The sequence below is a fragment of the Eutrigla gurnardus genome (genome assembly GCF_963514095.1).
Source record: "Eutrigla gurnardus genome assembly, chromosome: 14".
NCBI classification, from domain to species: Eukaryota; Metazoa; Chordata; class Actinopteri; order Perciformes; family Triglidae; genus Eutrigla; species Eutrigla gurnardus.
The window spans coordinates 15,632,412-15,655,309 of NC_139937.1; the positions used below are offsets into that span (position 1 = coordinate 15,632,412).

Genomic DNA, 22,898 nt, shown 5'->3' on the forward strand with positions numbered 1-22,898 from the left:
TGTAATGAAAGGAACCCTAGATTGCCGCTTTCAATTGGGAAACAAATGGCCAAGAATCAAACAGGCACACAAGCGCCTTACTGCTTATTGTAATTGTTGAGACATGTTAACAAAATCATAATATGTTTTAATGGATAATTATGAGGAGAATAAGTGGAGCTGGTTGGGATTTTGCAACTTCAGCAGCGTGATCTCCTGCAGGCACAGAGGCTTGAATCTCCACATTCATCAAAGGTCTCGACAACTCCATGACTCAGCTCGTTCAGCTGTGTTTCCTTTTGGGAATTCTGCTCGGTACTGCCCCAGACGATGTAGCTGAGTTGAATGACGTATATGAAGAGACTGATTGATAGACAGAAGTCCCTTTGTTTATTATATGTTGATCAAATCCACCAGTTGGTCAAGAAAAGACATCATTGTTACATGTAAAATTATTTTTTTTTAATTTAAAGATCTCACAATGTTGCTAGGAAACACTTGAAACCTTGTGTGTGTGTGTGTGTGTGTGTGTGTGTGTGTGTGTGTGTGTGTGTGTGTGTGTGTGTGTGTGTGTGTGTGTGTGTGTTTGTGTGTGTGTGTGTTTGTTCTCAAGATGTGGTCGATACACTGAATGAGAACTCACCTAACTGGTTATGTGTCTTTAAATTGTCCCTCGGCTTACTCTGTTTTTCCTTTACTCCCTCTGGTTTGGTACTACAACCCTCTTGACCACACCTTAACAAGCGAGAGGAGACTTACATTATTATTATTATTATTTATTTATTTTTGCAATGTTGCCTGTGCATTTCTACGGCCCACACGATCTGATTTGCCCTTAAATAGGTTACAAGCTTGAAATCTTGGCCCAAGGGGAAAACATGTGACGAGGCAGAAATAGCTTCACTCTCCCCCCTTGGAAACCAACCAGAATGCAGAAATAGTGGTTTCTATTAGGCAAGACATACTCTGTAGCACTGTGTTCTAGTTTGTGACGCCCTCAGCATTTCCAGCATTTCCAGACCTGATTTCACCAGTAGTAGATAATGACAGTATCTAATTTTGTCAGAGAAATACCATTGGTAACTGAGGAGCTTGGTGGTCTGTAGACATCACCCATCATCTCCACACAGCCATAATCAGTGTCAAAGCACCCATATCAGTGTTAGTCGTTATACAATAGGCTATGTGCTGTTTGTGTCTCTTTTCTGACACCACATTGTGCTCTGCGGTCTAAGGACGGTTTTTGAACCTAAATGAAATGTTGACCTTGATATCGGTTTCTGAGTCAAGTTGAGGTCTTCATACATTTGTGTCTCTGTTTTCTGCTCAGATGAAACCCGATGGCACATCAAATATAATAAGTGCATGCAATGCATTTGCGTTTGTAAATTGATTACATCACGAGTGTGACAAAGGTCGTAGTTGTAATTTTATTGTTTTGCTACTAAATCTTCAAAATGTGCTTATATTGACGAGATTATTTGTTTCATAAAGACGAGGAAAGTATTAGAAATGGGAGGGGAAACTACACCTCCCACAATGTCTCGTGTCCCGGTTGCCTTGGTAACGTTTGACGTCATGCCCCCCAGCCCCCTCCCTGCTCTGGCCGTGCCTTGGACTGGTGTGATTGGAGGGAAACCCCGTGGACTGCATTCAGACAGACGGGCTGAGAGAATCAGCTGTAGCTTGGCACGCCGAAATCTCTCCTATCTGCCGTACTCAGGTATGAAAGCAGTTAAACTTCTAAAAGTACACGTTTACGTTAGCATAATCTGTCTTTAGGATTTACAATTTATCGTAAAATGCAGAAATAATGGAAGCGCGTCGCCTGTGAGGGATTGCTTGTAGCCGCGACAATCATGAGACCCAAGAACAATGGCTAGCTTAGCTACAGCTCGGGATGTGTCTAATGGCTGGTTTTAAAATGGAAACGCAGACGTGGAAGGCGGGTCAGGTCGAAGGTTGAAGCTCTGATATTCTGTCGCATTGGCTACACGCTTCATGTGAACGGACGTTAATGCCATTTATCCCGTGTGTAAAGTCTGCCTGTATCGTTAAGAAATAACAAGGCAACCATGATTTGGATTTATTGTCTTGGATGAATAATTATCGCACGTAACGTTAAATGTGGTTGGAATTCTTCCGGCATTTTCTAAATATCGCAGCTGTAATACTATGCAATCTCGGACATTACCAGCAAGGTACAGATACTTCCGTCCCATGGTAATGTAGTTATATTTGTTGATTTTAAGTGTCGAGTAGGTTAACCTATTAATGGAAGCAAAACTGCGGGTACGAGATGAAGTGAGATTCACAACACATTTTTCTCAAAGCAAACGTTAAACACAGATGCACACCTATTTAAAACCTCGGCATCATATCACGAGAGTAGCTACAGCTATTTTTTGATTGACTCTTATGCAATTTGTATGTACTGTCTTGCTTGGAATGCTTAGATTCAGGAAATAGTCGGCGCCATACTGGAAACTGGTCACGAGGGCCTAGCGGTAGCGGTTGCTCTTCATTCTCTTGAATGGCGTTTCTTTTCGTCACTAGTTAAGTCAACCAGACACAAATTATAACCGAAGCGTCCCTTGGTTCGCGTCGCCCAAATATACCTGCATAACCACAGCATTCCGCTTTAATTTGGCCATTTAGTTTCCGTGTTCTCGCTTGTTGGGTGAGCCACAGGTACAGGGATGGGTGTGGTATGTGTGTGAACACGGCAGGAAGAGGGGGGCACATCTGCGTCTGCTCTCGAGACTAGCCAGTATCGCAAGATCCAGTTATTCTTGCATGTGCCTGCCGCATGTATTCTTTCAATGAATAGTCACACATCCATGCCTGACTTCGACTGTAACTACGGTACTACACTACCAGCCACTCCGTGCTAAACCGGTTACACATCCTAACATTTGAACATATCCCCGAAACTGTAAAACACATTTACTTGTGTGATTTTTAGATATGGTTGTATTTTTAAATTGTGATAGAAATGCTACAATACTATATTTTTTACTTTTCAACGTGCTAGCTTCATTTTCTAGAGACAGCAACGCGTCATGCTCTCAAAGCCACGCCCACAAATTTCGAAAATAATGAATGACATAATATGCAACCGAGGGCTGAAACGCTTACAGAATGCCGACATGCTTGCTGGAAACATGAGAATTCAGCATGCCAAAGGATCATTTTAGCACCCTGTGTTAACCCGGGATGCAATTAATAACTTAAAATCATGAGGGGATGGCACAAGTAAGCGGTTGGCAGGCTAATGTCAACAATGTGTTAGTAAGTTAATGCAGTTTGCTGATGATCTGGCAAACATAATATTGCACTGCTTTCTGATTGCATACTGTCAAATCGCTTTAGCACAACCTACAACTGACATCTGGAATATGATCTCAGTTTTCCCATTCCTCTACTCTGTTCCCGGATAAAAACATAGGGTTCTTTCTGGGTTCTTTACCATGTTAGTAGTGCATCCAACCACCATTTTAGGTGTTTTCGTGTTTACAAGGAGACGAAAGGGACTAGGAGGCACATTCACACAATACAAAGCCAATGGAGTGGTGAATGGTTTTCCCCTTGGGTGTGGTGGGACTTAATTGCCCTCTGACCCTATGGTAATGTAAGTCCTCCTGTTTGACAGATACATATTCTAAAAAAAGACTATCCTTCTGAAGAGTTTTCATCAAGCTGATCAGTTGGACATGGTCTGCTTAATGATTTTAGTATATACACACACACACATACATTCTTTCAGTTTATTTGGTTGCGTAACTCAATATAGGTTGCATATAGAATTGGGTTTGTTTCTATATGCCAGGACCGCTTTTGAACTAGCCCCACTACATGGACCCTGGAATGGAAAAAGGAGATTGATTCTGTGAAACCCCGATGGCTATTTTAGATGGGCCGGCTATTGATCTAGCAATGTGAATTTCGCTGTGTCAAGTCTACATATCACTGCATTTACATTATATCTGCTGGTACTTTACTTTCCCTTTCATAACAACCTTACTTTCTCCTGTTAACAAAGTAGCTAAAACAGAATGTTAGTAGTATCGCCACCTTTCTCACCATGCTCACAGGCCCTGCAGGCTCATTTTCAATTTGAATACAACTGCATGTTTTCTTACTGCACCTTCATATATAGCTAAGAAATATTCCTTATAAAGCAATGGCTTGTCCAAGTATCCTTTCCCCTTCATAGCCTGGAACTGTCGAGGTCAGTCTTACTTGCATTTAACCAAGAAATGTCCTTTCTTTCTGCCTTTCTTTGTCCAGTGAGCAGTCATGAGCGAGGCACCCCAGAAGGAACTGGTGCAAAAGGCCAAACTGGCCGAGCAGGCTGAGCGCTATGATGACATGGCTGCTGCAATGAAGGCTGTGACGGAGGATAGCGATCAGCTGTCAAACGAGGAGCGCAACCTGTTGTCAGTGGCCTACAAGAATGTGGTGGGTGCTCGCCGCTCCTCGTGGCGTGTGGTGTCCAGCATTGAGCAGAAGGCTGATGGCGGCGAAAGAAAGAAGGCCATGGCCAAAGAGTACCGGGAAAAGATTGAGAAAGAGCTGAAAGAGATCTGCAAAGATGTGCTGGTGAGATTTATAACTTTTCATAAGATGACATTGTTGCTTTTGTCTGTTTATAGCTTTTTGTCATTTAGACAAAGGTGTGTAACTTTTACATAACTTCAAGAATGTCTGAAAATGGTTATCTCATCATGGGGTTAACATTAATATTCCATGGCTCTGAATAGCTCATGGTTTAAGGTGCAGTGTTTTCCCTAGAATTTTTTTCATCCCCGGTGGTGGCCACATCAGTGTTTCCCCTAGATTTTTTTCCAGGCACAGTGGTAGCCACTTACAATGACATATTGGTGCGGTAGGCTTCCGTCAGAGACACAGCAGCCAGTCAGTGTATATTTGCATTCAAATTTTTGTTCATTCTATATATAAATGACTTGAAACTTATGCTTTTATTGCATAAAATGAGGGGAAATGGATATTTGGTAGGGATTCACAGAAAAAAGAAAAAAAATTCAGGTCAAGTACAAATACTTAAATTTCAGTAGTTGCTGATACTGAGTAATCACAAGTACTTAATAATTCCATGACAGCTTTGACACTAACTTTGGGGGAAAAAAACTCATCAGATAATCCTCACTGTAACAAATAAATTAAAATACAACATGATGCTCTTGCTGATATTTTAACATTCAACTTTTTGTTTTCCGGATACAAACGGAGCAGTTTGCAGTAGGAGCAGCTTGTCACTTAAATGAGACTAGTGCTTGTCCCCCTTAAAGGTTGAGGTTGAGTACGTCGATGCTTCCTTTCGCGCACTTGATGGAGCGCTCTGGGGGAACTGCTTTGAACAGTGGTCTGAATGAAGGAGGCAGGACTTTTTGGTCCAGCGATGCGTTCAAAGTCCATGTGGTTTTCCCCAATGACCTACTCTGCCTTTAAAGGCCAGTCCACCATAACTGTTCCTGAGCCGGAGTAGCCAGAGTTGTTGCTAACTTCAGGGCTGACACTTTAATTATCAACTTGTGTGTATTTGTAGCATTTATTCAGTAACAAATAAGTGGTACCCACAATGCACTGCTGCATTAATTAATGTTACTGCTGACTTCATACTCACCGCCACATACAATCTCTCGACCAGACACCCGTTCACGTTAAGTCGGGGTGTAATACATTGGTAAAACCCTTACAGATTATGTCAGGCATCACAGCTAAATTAATTGATGTGGTCTGTTTAGCTACATACTGCAGCTGCTGATAGATTATGGATTTGACATGTTTGTGCATCGGGTTATTGTTGCTGCTGGGGGGCTTATTAGGCTCAACTCATGACGGGTTAATGTCATGTTGCTTCAGCGGTATCGTGTGCTATCGGAGTAGTGTTAAGAGTATGAGTACAGTATCGGACCCTGTGCTGGTATTGGAGTATCCGTAATATTTGGTCAGTTTGAACATTTTATGTTGGCCTTGCTTGGCCTTGTGGGACTTCCATTGAAATGGCGCAACACTATTCCTTTAACATTGTAGGGGAAACACTGAGGTGGATAAATAGTAACTATTCAATTCGAAAGACCCAAAGAAACTGGATATAATAATAATAATATAATCTTCAGCAAGTGCGGTTGACGTGTGTTTAAGTCGGACTCTTTTAGAGGCACATGTATTAAGAAGTAACTGAAATAAAATGGACATGTATAGAAAATATACCTCATTACTTCACTTGGTTATTAGAGATTATGTGAAGAAAATGCTGGATGACACAGTAGTGAGTCTAACTCCAGTAGCACCTCCTTTCAACAACTCATTGTTTTGAATGTGTCATTTTCTGTCAACAAGCAGCGCAACAACGCAGCAGACTGTAAAGTACCACGCCTTGAGTGCTTCTTTTCTATCCCTGCACTGATGACCTATAGCATATTATGGCTTCCTCCACACACATGAAAAGAGATATTTTAAATGGTGTGAAATTATTTAATACGATTTCACGTTTTTAAAAACAATTTCAGTTGGAATTGTTTTATTGTAAGAAAAACTGTAATTGTCATGAGAGCGTCTCAAAAGTGTAAATTGTGTGAATCTCGCAGTCAGTGTGTCAGAGTTCACAGTCCCACACAACATATTTCCTGTACAACATATTTCCTGTACCACATATTTTACGCGCACTACTATGCATGTGATATTTAGAGCCCTGCATCTATAGGACCTCTGCTGCTGTTCTTCTTTCAGTCTGTGCATTATCTGCCTGGTGACTCACCATGTCCTAATCCTATAATGACAGCAGCTGAGCTACCAGCGCTCTGGTTTGCTGACCTCCACTTTGGCCGAACAGCGTTATGGTGACCGAAATAGAGGGATGAGAGTAAATAGGGCAGAGGAGGAGGGGTGTAGCACAGGGATAAGGCTGCGGTATACCAGAGGCTGAACAGTTTGTATAAGGTGGTGTCTGACCACATCCAATGATGTGTTTATTCCTGTTTTGTGATGGACACAATAAAGGACAGCAACTAAAGCTTGCTGCCATAAACGGGGGACAAATGCGCTGAATCAAATGGGATAACGAGTCATACCTATTAACAAAGTATTGCACTTTGTTATGAAAGTCACAGAAGCGGTTACATTCATATTTCTTTAAATACGTGCTCACGTCTACTTCCCCCGCGTAAATGGCAAATTTCTCCATGAAATGGCTCATGTTGCTTGTTCAAACCAATAGTACTGATTTTTTTTTTACCATGGTTGTCATTTTGGTGTGGCAGCGCTGTAAGTCTCTTCTTGTCCAGTGGGACACTTTAAAACAAAAATACACACACAGCCGGAGCAGCTATTTAAACAAAGATTACAGATTACTACACAAATTACAACACAGAGGGAGAGTGACGTATGTCTGTGCGCAGGTAGATATAACTCCAATTTATTTTTACATGACAAATTGTTATTAGATGCTATTTTAATGCACTGAATATCGTTTAGAGAACAACATATCCTCACTAATACCAATTCTGTTTTTCTGCATTATTTTGACTAAGATCTGCAGTTTGAATGTAGTATTAATAAAGGCAGTGTTTAACCGCCATTGTCTCATAGCGCTTTAATATAGTTGGTTAACCGTGCTTTACTGTGTGACGGTACACTACTACCTATGACATGACATAAGGTACATTATTCCCCCTGCCAGCTAGCATTCAGATTGGCATCAGGGAGAGGCTGTCAAGTGGTGCATGCTTGTGTTGGAAAGAGCCAAGCTGGGCTCTGTAAGTGACCTACTTCCTCAGCAAAAGCTCATCAGGAGTTCAGCAGCCCAGCTCTCTCCCATCTCTCAACCCCCACCTTCTTTCATCCACCACTCTCTCACCTCCTCCGCCCTTTTCCACTCTCCATCATCACATGGTCTCTGAAGCATCTGAGATGTAGCTCAGGCATTCTCAGCCTCCAGCCCCAAGGCTATTGTGGGTAGCCAGCTTAAGCCTCATTTAGGTCTGGTGAGAAATGTTGGCTATGTTCTTTATTTGAGTGGTTTGAAATAACAACCACTGCTCTTGGGGCTTGTATTGTACAAAAAAAAACACCTCTGAATTGTGAACTACTTTTTAAGCCATAGTATCCAAGTGTATAAATCAATGCTGCTGTTTCTGCTGATTTTAAGTCTAGCTGTGTATTTTTTGTTTTACTTTTTATTTTTCAATTAGATTTAATATCCAAGAAAGTCTGTTCTCTTCTAACTTTCTGCTATGTCTCTTTTGTTTGTCTGCTCCAGGGTCTGTTGGACACTTACCTAATTGCCAACGCCACTGCAGCAGAGAGCAAAGTCTTCTATTTGAAAATGAAAGGAGACTACTTCCGCTACTTGGCTGAGGTGGCTATAGGAGAAGAGAGGAAAGGTAAGGACATGTTTAGTCTTACCATATATACCATCTGTGTGTGAGGGTGGTAGTAGTTTGTTTAATTTGCATTATTCATGTGTGTACAGAGTTTTCCTTCTGGAAAGCAATATCTCCAACTCCTAGACAAATAAGATTTATTGCCTAAAAAACTATTAAATTAACACTTAATAGCAAACCCTGCCTCATCCTCTAAGGCAAACCCTCCATCACTCCATCAAGCTTTAAGAAACTAGCTGCTCAATGCCAATTGCTATAATAGTATAACAGGTGGGATAGAATTATATGAAACTTTTCCTGTTGTTGTTGTTAGTCAACAACTAGTAGGTACATCTTTATGTAATGTCTTTAGCCAGTTTAAAAAGTGAATTTCAAGCAGAGCTCTTTAAAATATGTAACCTAAACAACTAAAAGTGAAGTTTGCGTTTTCTGTGTGTTCTCTCTGGTTACTCCGGCTTCCTCCCACATTCCAAAGACATAAGGGTTAGGTTAATTGAGGACAATAAATTGCCCATTGGTGTGAATGTGAGCGAGTTTGGTCGTCTGTCTCTATGTATCTACAGGCAGAAAGGAGAGCCTGCGATCGCACCGTTTATAAAGATCTTTGGTTTGCTGCGCAACACCGTCTCCTTTTACAGAAGCATCCCGGCTTTGTGGCGTTGCTGTGCATGCTATACATGTTACTGCCTACAATGGCGACCTCGTGTGAGCTACTACTGGCTTTCTTTCTTCTTCGGACCCACATTCTGAGCTTGTTAAATCCACCGGTTATGGGGTGCACACGTAATATGTCTTCAAGACGTCCTCTTCTGTTCCGGCTTCCAGGCTCGCTCCATTCACAGAGAGGCTGACGCTCCTTGTTTTCACCTCTGCTGCGGCTCTGTGTCTACCTCCGTTGCCGTCTCAGAGGTGTAACCAATGGTCAGCTGGGATCGGCTCCAACGGAGTCATTTAATTTTAGATAAGCATGATCACATCTTTTAAAAGGAAAGCACTGCATGAGTGAAGAGCCTCTGCTTCACTTTCAGTTTCATTCTCTTAACCCATTTGCCCCCTGGTGGCATGTAAAGGACATGTCCGTGGCTACAGACGTTAGACAGAAGCACCATGAGTCACTGGTCACCTCTGAAGCTATTAAGCTCTGTGGACTGATTTGCAAGTCAAGTCCCTGTCATTTTCAGCTGTGTATGTATTTTACTGATTTTTGTACTAATCCAACAAGAAAGTGGTTTCCGTCTAGTAATAGTAATCTGAGTGGTCATGAGATGGTTTACAAGAGAGGGGGGAAAAAATCATCCACGCAGTTGTTTATTTATTTTGAGCTTTGTTAAATATTTTATAGTTTCACAGCTTTTTAGGCCTTCAAATGAAAACATGTGCAAGCCTTTGGAGGTGGACATTTTGTTTTAACGGGTCTTAAACCAACATGTTTGGGAAACCGTTTAAGATAAGATATAGTTTGTTGAACAGATTGGAATGCAATGAGTTTCCTTACCAGATGGTTTCAGCCCTCCATGTCTTTCCACATTCATACATAAAATGACTGCCACAGGATGTGGCATTGTACTGGAGCGTTATGTTGGTGAAATGGAAGCTGAGCCAGAAGGCAAAGCTCTTAGTTAACAAGACAATCTGTTCTGTCTTTGTTCTGATTTGAATTTATCGCAATACTTGGGTGCCGATTTGATTTTTATTGCGATTCCGATTTATAGTGATTAAGTATTGCGGTTCCATAGTATTTATTATTGCGGGAACATTTTTTTCCCCTTCTTAAACAAAAGAGGAATTATACTTGTGAAGGGACAACATATCATGAGTCATGCTGGTAGGTGGACACTGTACAGAGCCTGGCTAGCTGCCACCCCACATGCTAAATGAGGCTGACAGACTGCTGATTGTAGTTTATTTGGCAGAAGGATATGACAGTGGTATTGATGTTCAAACTCTGCACAAAAAAAAAAAAGCAGACGGTGTTTTTCCCAGAATCTTAAACCTCCAAAAAGGCTGGTCCCTAGTGCTCATCTACACTATAAGCCATCAGTTGTTTTACCGTATTGCTCTTCAGTTTTTGAAAGTCATTATGTGTGTGTGTGTGTGTGTGTTCAGCATTACCTTTTGTGCACGTAATAAATCAGTCAACTGAGTGCATTGTATTTTTCGACACAAATGTTTTAATACATTTTTATTATTATGATGTTGTCTTTAGCTCTCCCTTGTCTCATACAATGTTCTCATACTCCTTTTGTCCTCTCTCAGCCATCATTGGAGATTCAAGGGAAGCCTACCAAAATGCCTTTGATATCAGCAAAGACGAAATGCAGCCCACCCACCCAATCCGTCTTGGTCTTGCCCTCAATTTCTCAGTTTTCTTCTATGAGATCCTCAACTCACCTGAAAAGGCCTGCCAGCTGGCTAAAGATGTAAGTTCTTAACACCACGTAACTCTTTTCATACTCATAATGAAAATTTAAAACGTGTCACGTTATTTTTGTGAGGCCTTGATAGACCGCTTGCACGAATGTTTTGGTACACGGTGAGATGGCAATGAAACCAGCAGTTAATAATGTTGTGAATCTTTTCAGGCTTTTGATCTAGCCATTGCAGAGCTTGATGCACTGAGTGAAGATTCGTACAAAGACAGTACACTAATCATGCAGCTACTGAGAGACAACTTGACAGTAAGTATCCGTTTCTTCAACATGCATCAATCTAACCGACATTAACATATTATAGTTTATAGTGCTTTTGTTAATTAGTTTAATTAGTCCATCAGTTATTTCCTCAGTAGTTTGGTATAGTGTAGTTTGTTAGCCAATCACAGCTTCCCAGAGCCCTTGGTGACGTTTTCAAATGTCGAAAACCCAAGATATTCAATTTACTATCATTAGAAGAGTAGGAAAACCAGAAAATACTCACATTAGTGGAGCTAAATCCAGAGATGTCTTTTGTTTGATAATTATTTAAAGATGAATTAAGTATCAAAATCATCAGTGTGCCTTTTGAACGCCAATACACCAAAGAAATTAAGGGTTACAGTTGGGTAATGTGGAAGAAAACTCTTCAGGTCCAATTCTGTGGCTGGTTCAGATGAGGTTTAATCACTGACAGTGGAGAAAGGAAAATACAGCGTTGCGATATAGTCCATTCTAAATAGTGTGGGGCAAGGGAGAGCTTTCTACACAGAACCAAAGGGGGAGGTCTAAACGGTGGATTTGCATAGATTCAATACCAAGAGGAAGAGACGTCCTGAGAAAACAGAAAGGTGTGACTTCTCGGGACAGCTAGACAATGTCACAACAGGGGCCATTCATCAGGCGATGATCAAGTCTGTGAGATAAAGATGTTTCGGAGACGGTCTAGGAAGGGGGACAGATCAAAGGTCGTCTTATCAGAATAACAAGTCAACCACAATCAAATAGGGGCAGCAGGACATTTGATGTCACATGATGAGTACAAGAGAAAGGAATATTAGTATGAGATTAAAATAAGACAGTAACATTTTTGGAAAGGGATACGCTGTATATGTAAGTAGAAATGTAGTAGAAACATTTATTTCCAAAAAATAGATTCCCAATTTTTTTTAGTACTCTAAAGAGATTTATACACAGGTGTATCACCCGTCAGTTTTTGACCACTGGATGATGTCCTCATATCTGCTTGTCAGTTTTAACGTGATGTGTCATGGTTATGGTCCAGAATTGTTACCAAACAAGAATGTTAATTTTCTCTGGCCATTGTGGAGTGGAGACGGTGCATTCATATGAAAATCCAAAGCATTTTATGAATTGGTATTAACGGACGTCGACCCTCTTGTTCTCCTCTTTCTCCTGCCTTTCCTCCTGTCTTCTCTCAGCTGTGGACCTCTGATAACCAGGTTGAGGGAGACGATACAGAGGAGACCAGAGAATGAGCCAGACCCCCACAGTCATCCCAGTCTACCTGCCATCATCCCAGTTCATCTTCAACATGATCATCAACACTGAGACCACCTTATTATTATCATTGTCGTCCAAGTCTCTCCATCTTTTTTCTATTTAGTTCTCTCAACACTCGCCTCCTTCCTGTCGGTTTACTATTCCTTCTTTTGTAGTAACTGGGGAAAGGGGATGGGGAGGGAGGGGAACTTTTAAATTGCGTGGCGGGAGGGTTCATGTGGAAGGGTAAAGTGTGTTTGGGTCTGGTTGCTTGTCTGCTGACCTTTATTTTTGTGGGAGCAATAGGGTTGTTGCATTAGTGCGGTTGTGGGTAAGAGGACGAGTTCTCAACTCCTGAAACATGCAGCGGGTTGAGTTTTTAAGAGTCAGAACACAGGTATACATGCGTGTGAATCCTATTCCTGTTAATGGCCCTGTCCTTGATTAACACCATCTTGTGATGATACATCTGATTTCACAAAATGAGGAGTTGGCTGCTCCCACCTCAGGAGACGGCAGCTGCTAGTCTGTACTTGGCAGGAGGAATGACGGTGGAGGTTGTAAAGGCGAATGCTGGAGACAGAAGGCAAGGTTTTGTTGGAACACAACGGTTACATTCCATTTACTGTCAGTTGCTCAACTTTCTACTCTATTATTTTTGTTTTGTTTTCGGGTGACCTGCTTTTGTATTTCTATGTATCAATTACGAGGTATAGAAAACTGAAGAACAAAAGAGCACACAAACTTGTTGATGTTGTTATAAGCACATCAGTTAAAAAAAAAAAAAAATCCCATGTGCTAATCTAGTTACTGCTTTTTCAAATTAAGATTTTTATTTGATTCGTCTCTTTTTCTTTAAATACCTGCATAAACTGCATGTTGGTAAGAATTAGTTTGTGGAGATGTAAGGATGGTTGTTGTCGGGCGGGCTAGCTTTGTTCATGTCTTTTTTTTCATACAGAACACCCAAGCATAACTGTTATTTGGGGGGAAATGTGTAATTTCATGTAAGTGGAATTAAAAAAAAATAATTAAAAGTTTCAACTTGTCCATTTGTCTGATACTCTGGTAGGCATGACTGGTCCTAGTTTTTATCTTATTTTAACATTCTACCTGGAGGGGTCATCCTGCCTCAAACCAGTACGTTTTTGCTATATTTGGACAGTAAATCCTGCAAGCCTCATAACTAAGATGTTCTATGAATCACTGTAATAGACTGAGAAACGGAGGTGGTGACTGGGAGCAGACAACGAGTCCCAGAAAGCCCTCTCCTTGTTATGCACCACTTCGGTGTCACAAGCAAATCCTGCTGTTGTGGACAAAGTTTGAAAACTATAAATTACACTGCAAGCACACTGACCACACAATTAATTGTACTGGACCTTTGGAGACAGGAAACATGGCAATTTACTTATTTAATATCATTCATCTTTAAAGTTATCAGAGAAGGCAACATAGTAATCGGGTGAAGCCTTTCTGAACGAGCGTTTCATGGGATTGGAGCATCGTCGCCACTGTTTGAATAAGCAGCTGAAGGGGGAGCATTCCTTTTCGCACAGCTCTGGGTGTTGTTGCCATGCATGCGTCGGGGGAGGGCACTGCAAGGCCACCGCAGAGGAATGTTGCCATCCCGTCTATTGCACCCTAAGATACCCAAAAGTGAACAAAAAAACATGAACGGCGGTTCTCCAGAGAACTGGAGTTTTTTTTACTGTCTGCACACGTATTCAAGCAAGCTAGCGTAGCATGGGGGTGATGGAAAAAAACAGGGTATGATTATGTATTGTAATACCGGTAAGCATCTTTTTGGTATTGGTTGTGATCATATTCAAATCGTGACTGTCGTCTTTTGAGGCCCTGCCTGTCATGGGTCTCTGCAGCCCCCTGCAGGTCTGCCAAGCTGCGCCTATTCTCAGATACGCGTGTTACTCTCGCGAGAGCGCGCACGGGAGAAGCGAAACTATCGGGCTTATTTCTCAGGCTGTAATGTCCGTAAACGTAAAGGCTGCTGAAAACTTAATCAACTTTGATTAAGCTTACTCAAATTAATAACTTAGTATATGAAAATATTTACTTATTATTTCAAAATAAATACTTATTATCCCCCAAATATTTACGTAGTATCTAAAAATGACTTATTACCTCAAAACATTAACTTAGTATTTCAAAAATAATTACTACTCCAAAAATAGTGACTTAGTAAGCCTATTTTCAAATAATGAATTAGTATCTAAATATAATGACGTTGTATCTCACAATATTGACATTTTATAATGAGAAACTTTCTCAAAATAATGACTTAATGTCTAAAAAAAGAATGACTCAGTGTAGTATGTCATTATTCTGAGATACTATGTCGTTAATTTGAGAAGGTTTCTCTTTTAGAAATGGTCTAAAGTCCAAACAATCTGAAGGGAAGGACATTTGACAGAGCTGCCGAGAAATGCCCTTATTCAGTCATGGTGTGTTTTAAAAACAGAACTATATTTATATATATCCAAAATTACCCCTTAAATGTGTTTACTGTCCAGTTAGATGACATGTTCTAAATTACACCGTCATACAGTTATTTCCTTAATAATATGTTGAGAATTGTTATATGAATAGTTCTGCTTTTTTCTTACCTCTGGTAATTTATTACATCATATGAAACTCATTTACTTTTTTCTTATTTTAAGGGAGCTTTACATTTTCAAATTCTTAAAAAGATGAACTGCTCAAAATTAAAGCGAAAGTGAAATATCGCGAGAAGGGACGCAGACCTTGCTGATGAACGCGCCGTGGTTTCGACTAGAATCGGGAAACAACCTCCACCGACCTTCCTTTTCATTGCCGTAATCCGTCTGCGTAGGGTGTGCTCCGGAGCTAGTCTCGGCACACATTTTATTATTATGAAACAAACCAAAAGCTAGAGAGCACACGCAGACATATTTTTATAAGAAAAATAAAAATCGGTGAAGCAGGATTTCATTTGCCAACCCAAGCAACGCGAAGAAGACGCTGAAAACGAACGAAAGACGGGAACGAGAAGAACGCTAGCAAGCCAAGCCGTTAGCCTCATTGTTGGAAACGTGGGTGATTACCGTTAGCCAGTTATATTGTTAACCTCTTATTTTTCCCTTTTAAGGGCTTTGTCAGTTTAGTGAATGAGGACATTTCTTTCGTTTACTACCAGCAATTTAGTTTACTAACGGACTGTGTCAGAGTACAGACTCGAATTTGTGAAGTCTGTGAGCCACATCGCTTAGGCCACACTCCGACATTTTGCTAATCAAGCTAACTAGCCCACGTTGCTAAGCTAAGTTAGCTCGCGTATGTGTCTGCGTTCGGAATTTTTGCTACGCTATTGAAGATACCGAGAAAAGGAACCTCTTTATACAAGAGGCGTATATTGTCTGGCGTATATATATCGAACGGATCTAATCCCACAGTTGACGTATTGCCCGAGAGCACACGTCCGCAGTCATGAATCCAAGCGCGCCTAGCTATCCGATGGCTTCCCTCTATGTGGGGGACCTGCATCCAGACGTTACGGAGGCCATGCTGTACGAGAAATTCAGCCCGGCCGGGCCCATCCTATCCATCAGAGTGTGCAGAGACATGATCACTCGCCGATCCCTCGGCTATGCCTATGTCAACTTCCAGCAGCCCGCTGATGGTAGGTGTACCACCATGTAATATAACGAGTACTGTTAACGAGAGAGATGTGTCGCCATTTTTTGATCACGTACTATACATGCCATGCCCAGGTATCTGTTGCAATCAGCACAATTTCTGTTTTGTCAGCACAATTTCAGATTACCATAAGTACTGAATATGTCACACGTTTATTTCTATAGACGTAATACAAAAACGAAAAATACAAACCATATATATGAACCTAGTGTCAGCAAACATTAACATTTTGGGTCATCTTTTCAGCCGAGCGAGCCCTGGACACCATGAACTTTGATGTGATCAAGGGCAGACCCCTCCGCATCATGTGGTCCCAGCGTGATCCCTCACTGAGGAAGAGTGGAGTGGGCAACATCTTCATTAAGAACTTGGACAAGTCCATCGATAACAAGGCCCTCTACGACACCTTCTCTGCTTTTGGAAACATCCTCTCCTGCAAGGTAGGCATTGCAACATTCATTTTGTCTGCCTCGGTTTTTTTGTCTTGAATGCTTTACATACAGACCACTAGTTGCCACGACTAAAGTTTAGCATGACTAAAGATCGGAGCTGTTGGTTTGTTTCTGGTGTGTGTTTTTTTAAATGCATGGTGTTTGAGATTTGACGTGCTAAAATCTCCCCTTTCCAAGGTGGTTTGTGATGAAAATGGCTCAAAGGGTTACGGCTTTGTGCACTTTGAGACCCACGAGGCTGCTGAGCGTGCCATTGAGAAAATGAATGGCATGTTGCTCAATGACAGAAAAGTGTAAGTGAGAATACAATTACACTCGTACTAATATTTGTTGTTTTAGTCAGATTAACATGTGATTTACATCTAATAAAGTTTTGTTTTTAACGGCATCTTGTCAACAAACCATATCAAGTCCTGTCTAATATACTTTCTATAACCAAGAGAAGAATGACAAATATCCCAGAGGTCTTGGGCCAAGTTTAAACATCTTATAGTATTATATGTAGTAAAACCATTACTTGTTAGTGTGTTTGTGCAATACTATCCATACCATGAAATAATTAGGAATTATTCGTTTTGAATGTCAAGTCCAACCCCAGTGTTTTGTTATACATTTTATTGTGTTTCTTATTAAAATTGCACCATGGGAAGCATGTATGACACAACCCAGTTCACTGTTGCAATTTGGTGCCATAAAACAGATTTTGTTACCATAACAAAATGTTTGGTAGTACATTACATTCAACTCCAAATTCACCCTCTATTGTTTTTGACTGGTTTAAAAGAGCCACACGCGTCTCACACTGCAACTAGTGGTGGATGACAGTCAAGTACTTAATGTACACATTATTTTTGTTGAAAGAGGCAAATAAAATGTAGATAATGATTTCCCTGAACGGTTGAGGGCAGAACCTCAATGTTGTCCATTGACATTACAGCAAGCTGGAATATTAGTTATGGGGTCTTGGTGTGGTTGACTAATGTTTTACCTCACTTGCTCAATAGATTTGTCGGGCGCTTCAAGTCACGCAAAGAGAGGGAGGCTGAGCTGGGGGCACGTGCCAGAGAGTTTACCAACGTCTACATCAAGAACTTTGGGGAGGACATGGATGACGAGAAGCTGAAGGAATTGTTTGGTAATTACGGTAAGCTTTTATTACCGTTTCAGGCACGTATATTTAATATTAATTTTTAATTGGTGCTTGTAACTATGTAGTGATTATATTTAATATTTATTAATTTAATGCTTGTTAATATTAATTAATTTGGTGCTTGTTAACATTTATTTATTCTGCGCTTGCTAATATTTATTTATTTGGTGCCTGTAAACATTTATTTATTCTGCGCTTGCTAATATTTATTTATACCGCGCTTGTTAATATATATTTATTTGGCGTTTGTTGATTTTATATATTGATTCAGCACTTGTAAATATGTATTGATTGTTAGCTGTTGTGTTTTGTAGGACCTGCACTCAGTATCCGTGTTATGACCGATGAGAGTGGCAAATCTAAGGGATTTGGCTTTGTCAGCTTCGAGAGGCACGAAGATGCACAAAAGGTTAGGATCAACTCCTGGTTCTTTACTCGAGGCATCGCCCCATAATATTCTCTCAAATTATTAGAAAATGAGCCTGCACATGTTTTTCAGTGCATCTCTACAGATGGCGTTGAGTCCATACAAGTATGACGTCCACTTAGTTTGTCACAGTTGGCCCATTACTTGTTTCTTTGCAGGCTGTGGATGAAATGAATGGTAAGGAGCTCAATGGCAGGCAAGTCTATGTGGGCCGTGCACAGAAGAAGGGGGAGCGTCAGAATGAGCTCAAGCGTAAATTTGAGCAGATGAAACAGGATCGCATGACCAGATACCAGGTTTGTTGGCCTTCTACTTTGCTATTGCAATTTCACCTCACAGGGTTTGACGTGAGCAGGCACCCATCAGAAATAAGTTAAAACACATGCTGAGTCCCTATCATTGTCCATTTACCAGGGTGTCAATCTCTATGTGAAAAACCTGGATGATGGCCTCGACGACGAGCGTCTGCGTAAAGAATTCTCTCCATTTGGAACCATAACAAGTGCTAAGGTAAAGAGGTCACTACTTGTTTTTAACATTGCAATATTTCATTGCTTGATTACAGCTTTAGTTTAGTATTAATTAATATATTTAATGGTCATTAACAAGACGATCATTTAAAAGACTATAGGCTAATCGGTTTCTTCTCTTGCAGGTGATGATGGAGGGTGGCCGCAGCAAAGGCTTTGGCTTTGTGTGCTTCTCTTCCCCAGAGGAGGCCACTAAAGCTGTAACTGAGATGAATGGGCGTATTGTTGCTACAAAGCCACTGTATGTGGCCCTGGCCCAGCGCAAGGAGGAGCGCCAGGCCCATCTGACCAACCAGTACATGCAGAGGATGGCCACAGTCCGTGCTGTGCCCAACCCGGTCCTCAACCCATATCAGCCTGCCCCACCCTCGGGCTACTTCATGGCGGCTATACCTCAGGTGAGTCTACCACCTCATAACTAACTTTATTTTGTTGCCACTTCAGCAAAAACAAGCTTCTTAATTTAAAATACAGCACTATTGTGATTGACTTCTGTTGGTTGTAGGTAAATAATTCAATACCTTTGCTTGAAGAGACCATGTATTTATTAATTTCTGTCTTTGTCCCTCTCAGGCCCAGAACCGTGCTGCATACTACTCTGCCAACCAGCTGGCCCAGCTCCGCCCCAGCCCCCGTTGGGCCACTCAAGGAGTGCGTCCTCAACGTACGTAGAAACATTGCATCATGAGTGTGCGATGTGAATTCTTCAGTGTGAATCTAAAACGATCTTTCCGCTTCCTTCAGACTTCCAAAACATGCCCAATGCAATGCGCCCGTCAGCTCCCAGGCCCCAGACCTTCAACACCATCCGTCCCACCGCCACCCCGAACACACAGGTCCCGCGCATGATGGCATCCCAGCGTATGCGTAAGTATTTCAGCTTTCAGAACAGAGCATCTGCTACATTTTGTTCCTTTTGTCACTGCCTGTTAATCGCTGATTCAGCTTTTAATGAAGTGCCCTTTTCACCTTTCTCACCCCAGCGACCCAGGCCCTCAGCCAGCGCCCTACCGGTGCGTCGGCCACTGCTGCCCCGGTGCGAGCCATGCCCCAGTACAAATATGCTGCTGGTGTGCGCAACCCCCAGCAGCACATGGCCTCCCAGCCACAGGTCCCCATGCAGCAGGTATGTCTTGACTTGTAACCAGGATTGGTCGAAGCAATATCAATGAGCATAATTTGAGTCGGAGTCAGTACAATCATTACAATACCCAACATTTGCCATTCATTCATACCGTAATGCAATAGATTGTGGTAGTTGTGCATTCTGTACATTTTTGTTACTTTACTTTTTTTATTATTTAATTACAGTTCGGTTGGCTTGAATTTGTCCGTGGACTAAATTATTTTCTCCTCTTAGCCTGCTGTCCACGTCCAAGGACAGGAGCCCCTGACTGCCTCCATGCTGGCTGCTGCACCTCCTCAGGAACAGAAGCAGATGCTGGGTTAGTAGATGATCTGCTCAGTGATGTACAAGGAATTAACAGAACCCTAATGGAATACTGCCTCGTCAAAACGTTATTTTACACATGAAGTCTGGTTACGTGCATTTAAAATAGTTGTTGATTTCTGTTCTTCTTCCTTCAGGTGAGCGTCTCTTCCCCCTGATCCAGAACATGCATCCCAGCCTGGCAGGCAAGATCACTGGTATGCTGCTGGAGATCGACAACTCTGAACTTCTCCACATGCTTGAGTCACCCGAGTCGCTGCGCTCAAAGGTCAGTTGATGCCTCAGCTGATTGCTCTTTGGAAGCCCGTTGGCAAACATGTTTTCAACCCTTCTGCATTAAGAAAATACATCTTTGTTCTTCTAAATTGACAAGAGCCTGGTTTCTAGTGGCATCCTCAGCAGGCAGGACTCAATGGCTGAACTGATCATGTTTTTAACTTGCTGCTTAAGTGAATGTGAATGCTTCATATGCAGTGGTTCATGAAGTGTTTTTGTTGTTTCAGGTGGATGAGGCTGTAGCTGTGCTTCAGGCCCACCAGGCCAAGGAAGCTGCTCAGAAGTCTACCACCCCTGCTGGAGTTCCCAGTGTCTAAGGTATGTGTGTGTGATGATTTTATTTTTGATATACATATTCAATAACTGAAAGGAAATTATACAGTAGATGTCATAAATACATAAACTAGAGTTCAAGTGTCAATATTTTGTTTAAATTTGTCTTACAGATTGTGTCTTGAAACCTGCTTCACCGATGGAAAAAGAGAAAAAAATATTAAACATTGAAAAACCTAAAACTCTGAAAACATCGCAAAATGATAAATTATTTCTTAAAAAAAGAAAACGAAAATCTGCCAGGTCTAGATGTTCGACTAGATCTTGATCATAAACAAATATTTGTTGAAAAAAAATAGCAAAATAGAAAAAAAAAGTTGAGATTATAAATTTGAATGCATTCCTCTGTTTTATGTCATTTTACTGTGTCAGTGCTCAGAATATCGGCCACGTTCAGGAAGGTGATAGCTGAGCATTATGAAAGGTGATTTGTATTGTAAAATGCTGGCTGTAATAAATTCTCATTCAAAATTGATGCCTCTTCATTTCTCCGCTTTGTCGCCCCCATAGATGTTCACAAATGTAAAGTCCTTTAATTAAATGTAATTTATAGTGCCATCACAACAGAAGTTATCTCAGGACACTCAACACATATAGCAGCACTAGAATACGCTCATGATTTTCAGAGTTAATACATTTTTTAAAGTCCCAACATCACCCAGGGGCAAACGTTACAGCGACAGTGGCGAGAATAAACTGCCTTAATAGGCTTTTAGTCAGAAATGCAGACCAGGCCCTTGGGTTCTAACTGCATTTGGTAAGTAGTATAGTATTAGTATACCCAGTAGTGGTAGTATTAATGGAAGCGATGGTATCAACACATGGATCCATCCCAACCATGTCGCTGTACACCAAAAAGCAGCAGTAGTTGAGCAGTCACACAGCGGGCAGGTGGAAGGTGGAGCTACTATGTTGCCAACATTAGGCCAGTTAGCAGTCTGCATCGGTCAGGACCTCAGGGGACTCTGCTGGACCAGAACGCATAGCCAGACTAGTAGTCAAGTTAGTAACAGTAGAGATGCCAATTTTAGTCGATGTCTTTAATCAATAGAGACCACAGCGTCTGTGCAGTCCAGATCAGGTTCCACCCTGTTCCAGGCAGACCTGCTAGGCAAGAAAGCACAGGGACTCCAGGGAACACACACACACAGAGAGAGAGAAAGGCAGGCTCAGTGTGTCACTATAAATAAATCTCCCAGCAGTCTAGCCCTATAGCAGCAGAACTAAGAGCTGGTTCAAGGCAAACCTGAGCCAGCCCTAACTATAAGCGTCAAAGAGAGAAGTTTTAAGCCTACTCTTAAATGTGGGAACGGTGTCTGCCTCCCGAACCAGAACCGGAAGATGGGACCACAGAATAGGAGCTTGATGGCTGAAAGCTCTGGCACCCGCTCTAATTTTGAAGGCTGACTAGGCGGGATTCTTCGAGTTTGGTGGCGTGCCAGTTGATTTCAAGGTTACGCAATTTTTGTTTTTATTTACGAGTTTGGGAGTTACCGGTTTTCCATGGAACTAACTTCCTTTGTTTTATAGGGTTTTTTTTATAGAGGAGCAGCGGAGTCGTTCTCAGTACATTATCACACAGATATTGACAGTCATTTTATTATTAGGTTTGACCTTTCGGTCTTTGTTAGATGTATTTCATTATATTGTGGTGCCTGGGCTGAGGTTTTCCTGGGAGTTGGGTTTTTGCTGTCTCAAGTTGGTCCTGCAGTGCTCATTTCAATGCAAAGGACCAGTACTGTTGTCTTCCACCAGGTGTCCCTGTCATTCAGTGTTATTTTCATGATCACAAGCATTTCCTTGATAGTTGGGTTTTATACCCGTCCTTTTTTAACAGCTCTAGACTAGTTTTCTTTGAACAGATAGGGCATACTGTAGACCACACAGTTAGACGTTGATATGCTTTTGCATTGAGTGCCGACTGGACAGATAATCAGCATGATAAAATGGCTACACTGCAGCTCGAATCTACATGGATGATACTCAATATTCACATGAAGTAGGACAGCTTTGCATAAATAAGTGACTGAGTGGCAGCAGCTCAGCCATTAAAGCCTGATTTCTAGTGCCACTTTGACAATGGTATAGATGGACTGAGCAGGCCAGTGATTTATTTTTTGTACCGCCATCCCTTTGATTATATTAACATTTCAAGCTGCACTGAATATTCAACAGTGATGGATAATTGGGTTTTGTGACACTTTGTTCCAAAATTCAAACCCCCTCTACTCTGCCAATATATTAATTGTGCAAGAATGGAAATATTTATCATCTTCCCTCCAGATCAGAGTTGATCCTTCCAAC

General features: G+C 41.4%; 2 protein-coding genes across 4 annotated transcripts in view; both read left to right on the plus strand.

Moving 5' to 3' along the window:
• The first annotated feature begins 1,539 nt into the window (after window positions 1–1,539).
• On the plus strand, window positions 1,540–13,345 carry LOC311024648 (14-3-3 protein beta/alpha-1-like). Its single transcript, XM_084027153.1, has 6 exons — window positions 1,540–1,702; window positions 4,270–4,581; window positions 8,264–8,387; window positions 10,644–10,807; window positions 10,970–11,065; window positions 12,241–13,345. Exons 2-6 carry the CDS (start codon window positions 4,279–4,281, stop codon window positions 12,295–12,297), a joined length of 744 nt encoding a protein of 247 aa, XP_083883279.1. The 5' UTR covers window positions 1,540–1,702; window positions 4,270–4,278; the 3' UTR covers window positions 12,298–13,345.
• Window positions 13,346–15,112: 1,767 nt separating this feature from the next.
• LOC311024283 (polyadenylate-binding protein 1A) overlaps window positions 15,113–22,898 on the plus strand; it is a 477,590-nt gene continuing 469,804 nt past the window's right edge. The window contains exons 1-15 of one of the 3 annotated variants that reach the window (XM_084026611.1): window positions 15,113–15,959; window positions 16,223–16,416; window positions 16,606–16,721; window positions 17,433–17,563; window positions 17,893–17,987; window positions 18,164–18,301; window positions 18,420–18,515; window positions 18,661–18,933; window positions 19,109–19,199; window positions 19,280–19,402; window positions 19,519–19,661; window positions 19,896–19,980; window positions 20,123–20,253; window positions 20,489–20,579; window positions 20,708–21,065. In XM_084026611.1, the coding sequence (XP_083882737.1) occupies window positions 15,767–15,959; window positions 16,223–16,416; window positions 16,606–16,721; window positions 17,433–17,563; window positions 17,893–17,987; window positions 18,164–18,301; window positions 18,420–18,515; window positions 18,661–18,933; window positions 19,109–19,199; window positions 19,280–19,402; window positions 19,519–19,661; window positions 19,896–19,980; window positions 20,123–20,253; window positions 20,489–20,578 (1,899 nt within the window). In that variant the 5' untranslated portion in view covers window positions 15,113–15,766 and the 3' untranslated portion in view covers window position 20,579; window positions 20,708–21,065. Of the gene's footprint in view, window positions 15,960–16,222; window positions 16,417–16,605; window positions 16,722–17,432; window positions 17,573–17,892; window positions 17,988–18,163; window positions 18,302–18,419; window positions 18,516–18,660; window positions 18,934–19,108; window positions 19,200–19,279; window positions 19,403–19,518; window positions 19,662–19,895; window positions 20,006–20,122; window positions 20,254–20,488; window positions 20,580–20,707; window positions 21,066–22,898 lie in introns of those variants that run through there. The other 2 variants (XM_084026610.1, XM_084026612.1) reach the window with 2 other exon arrangements.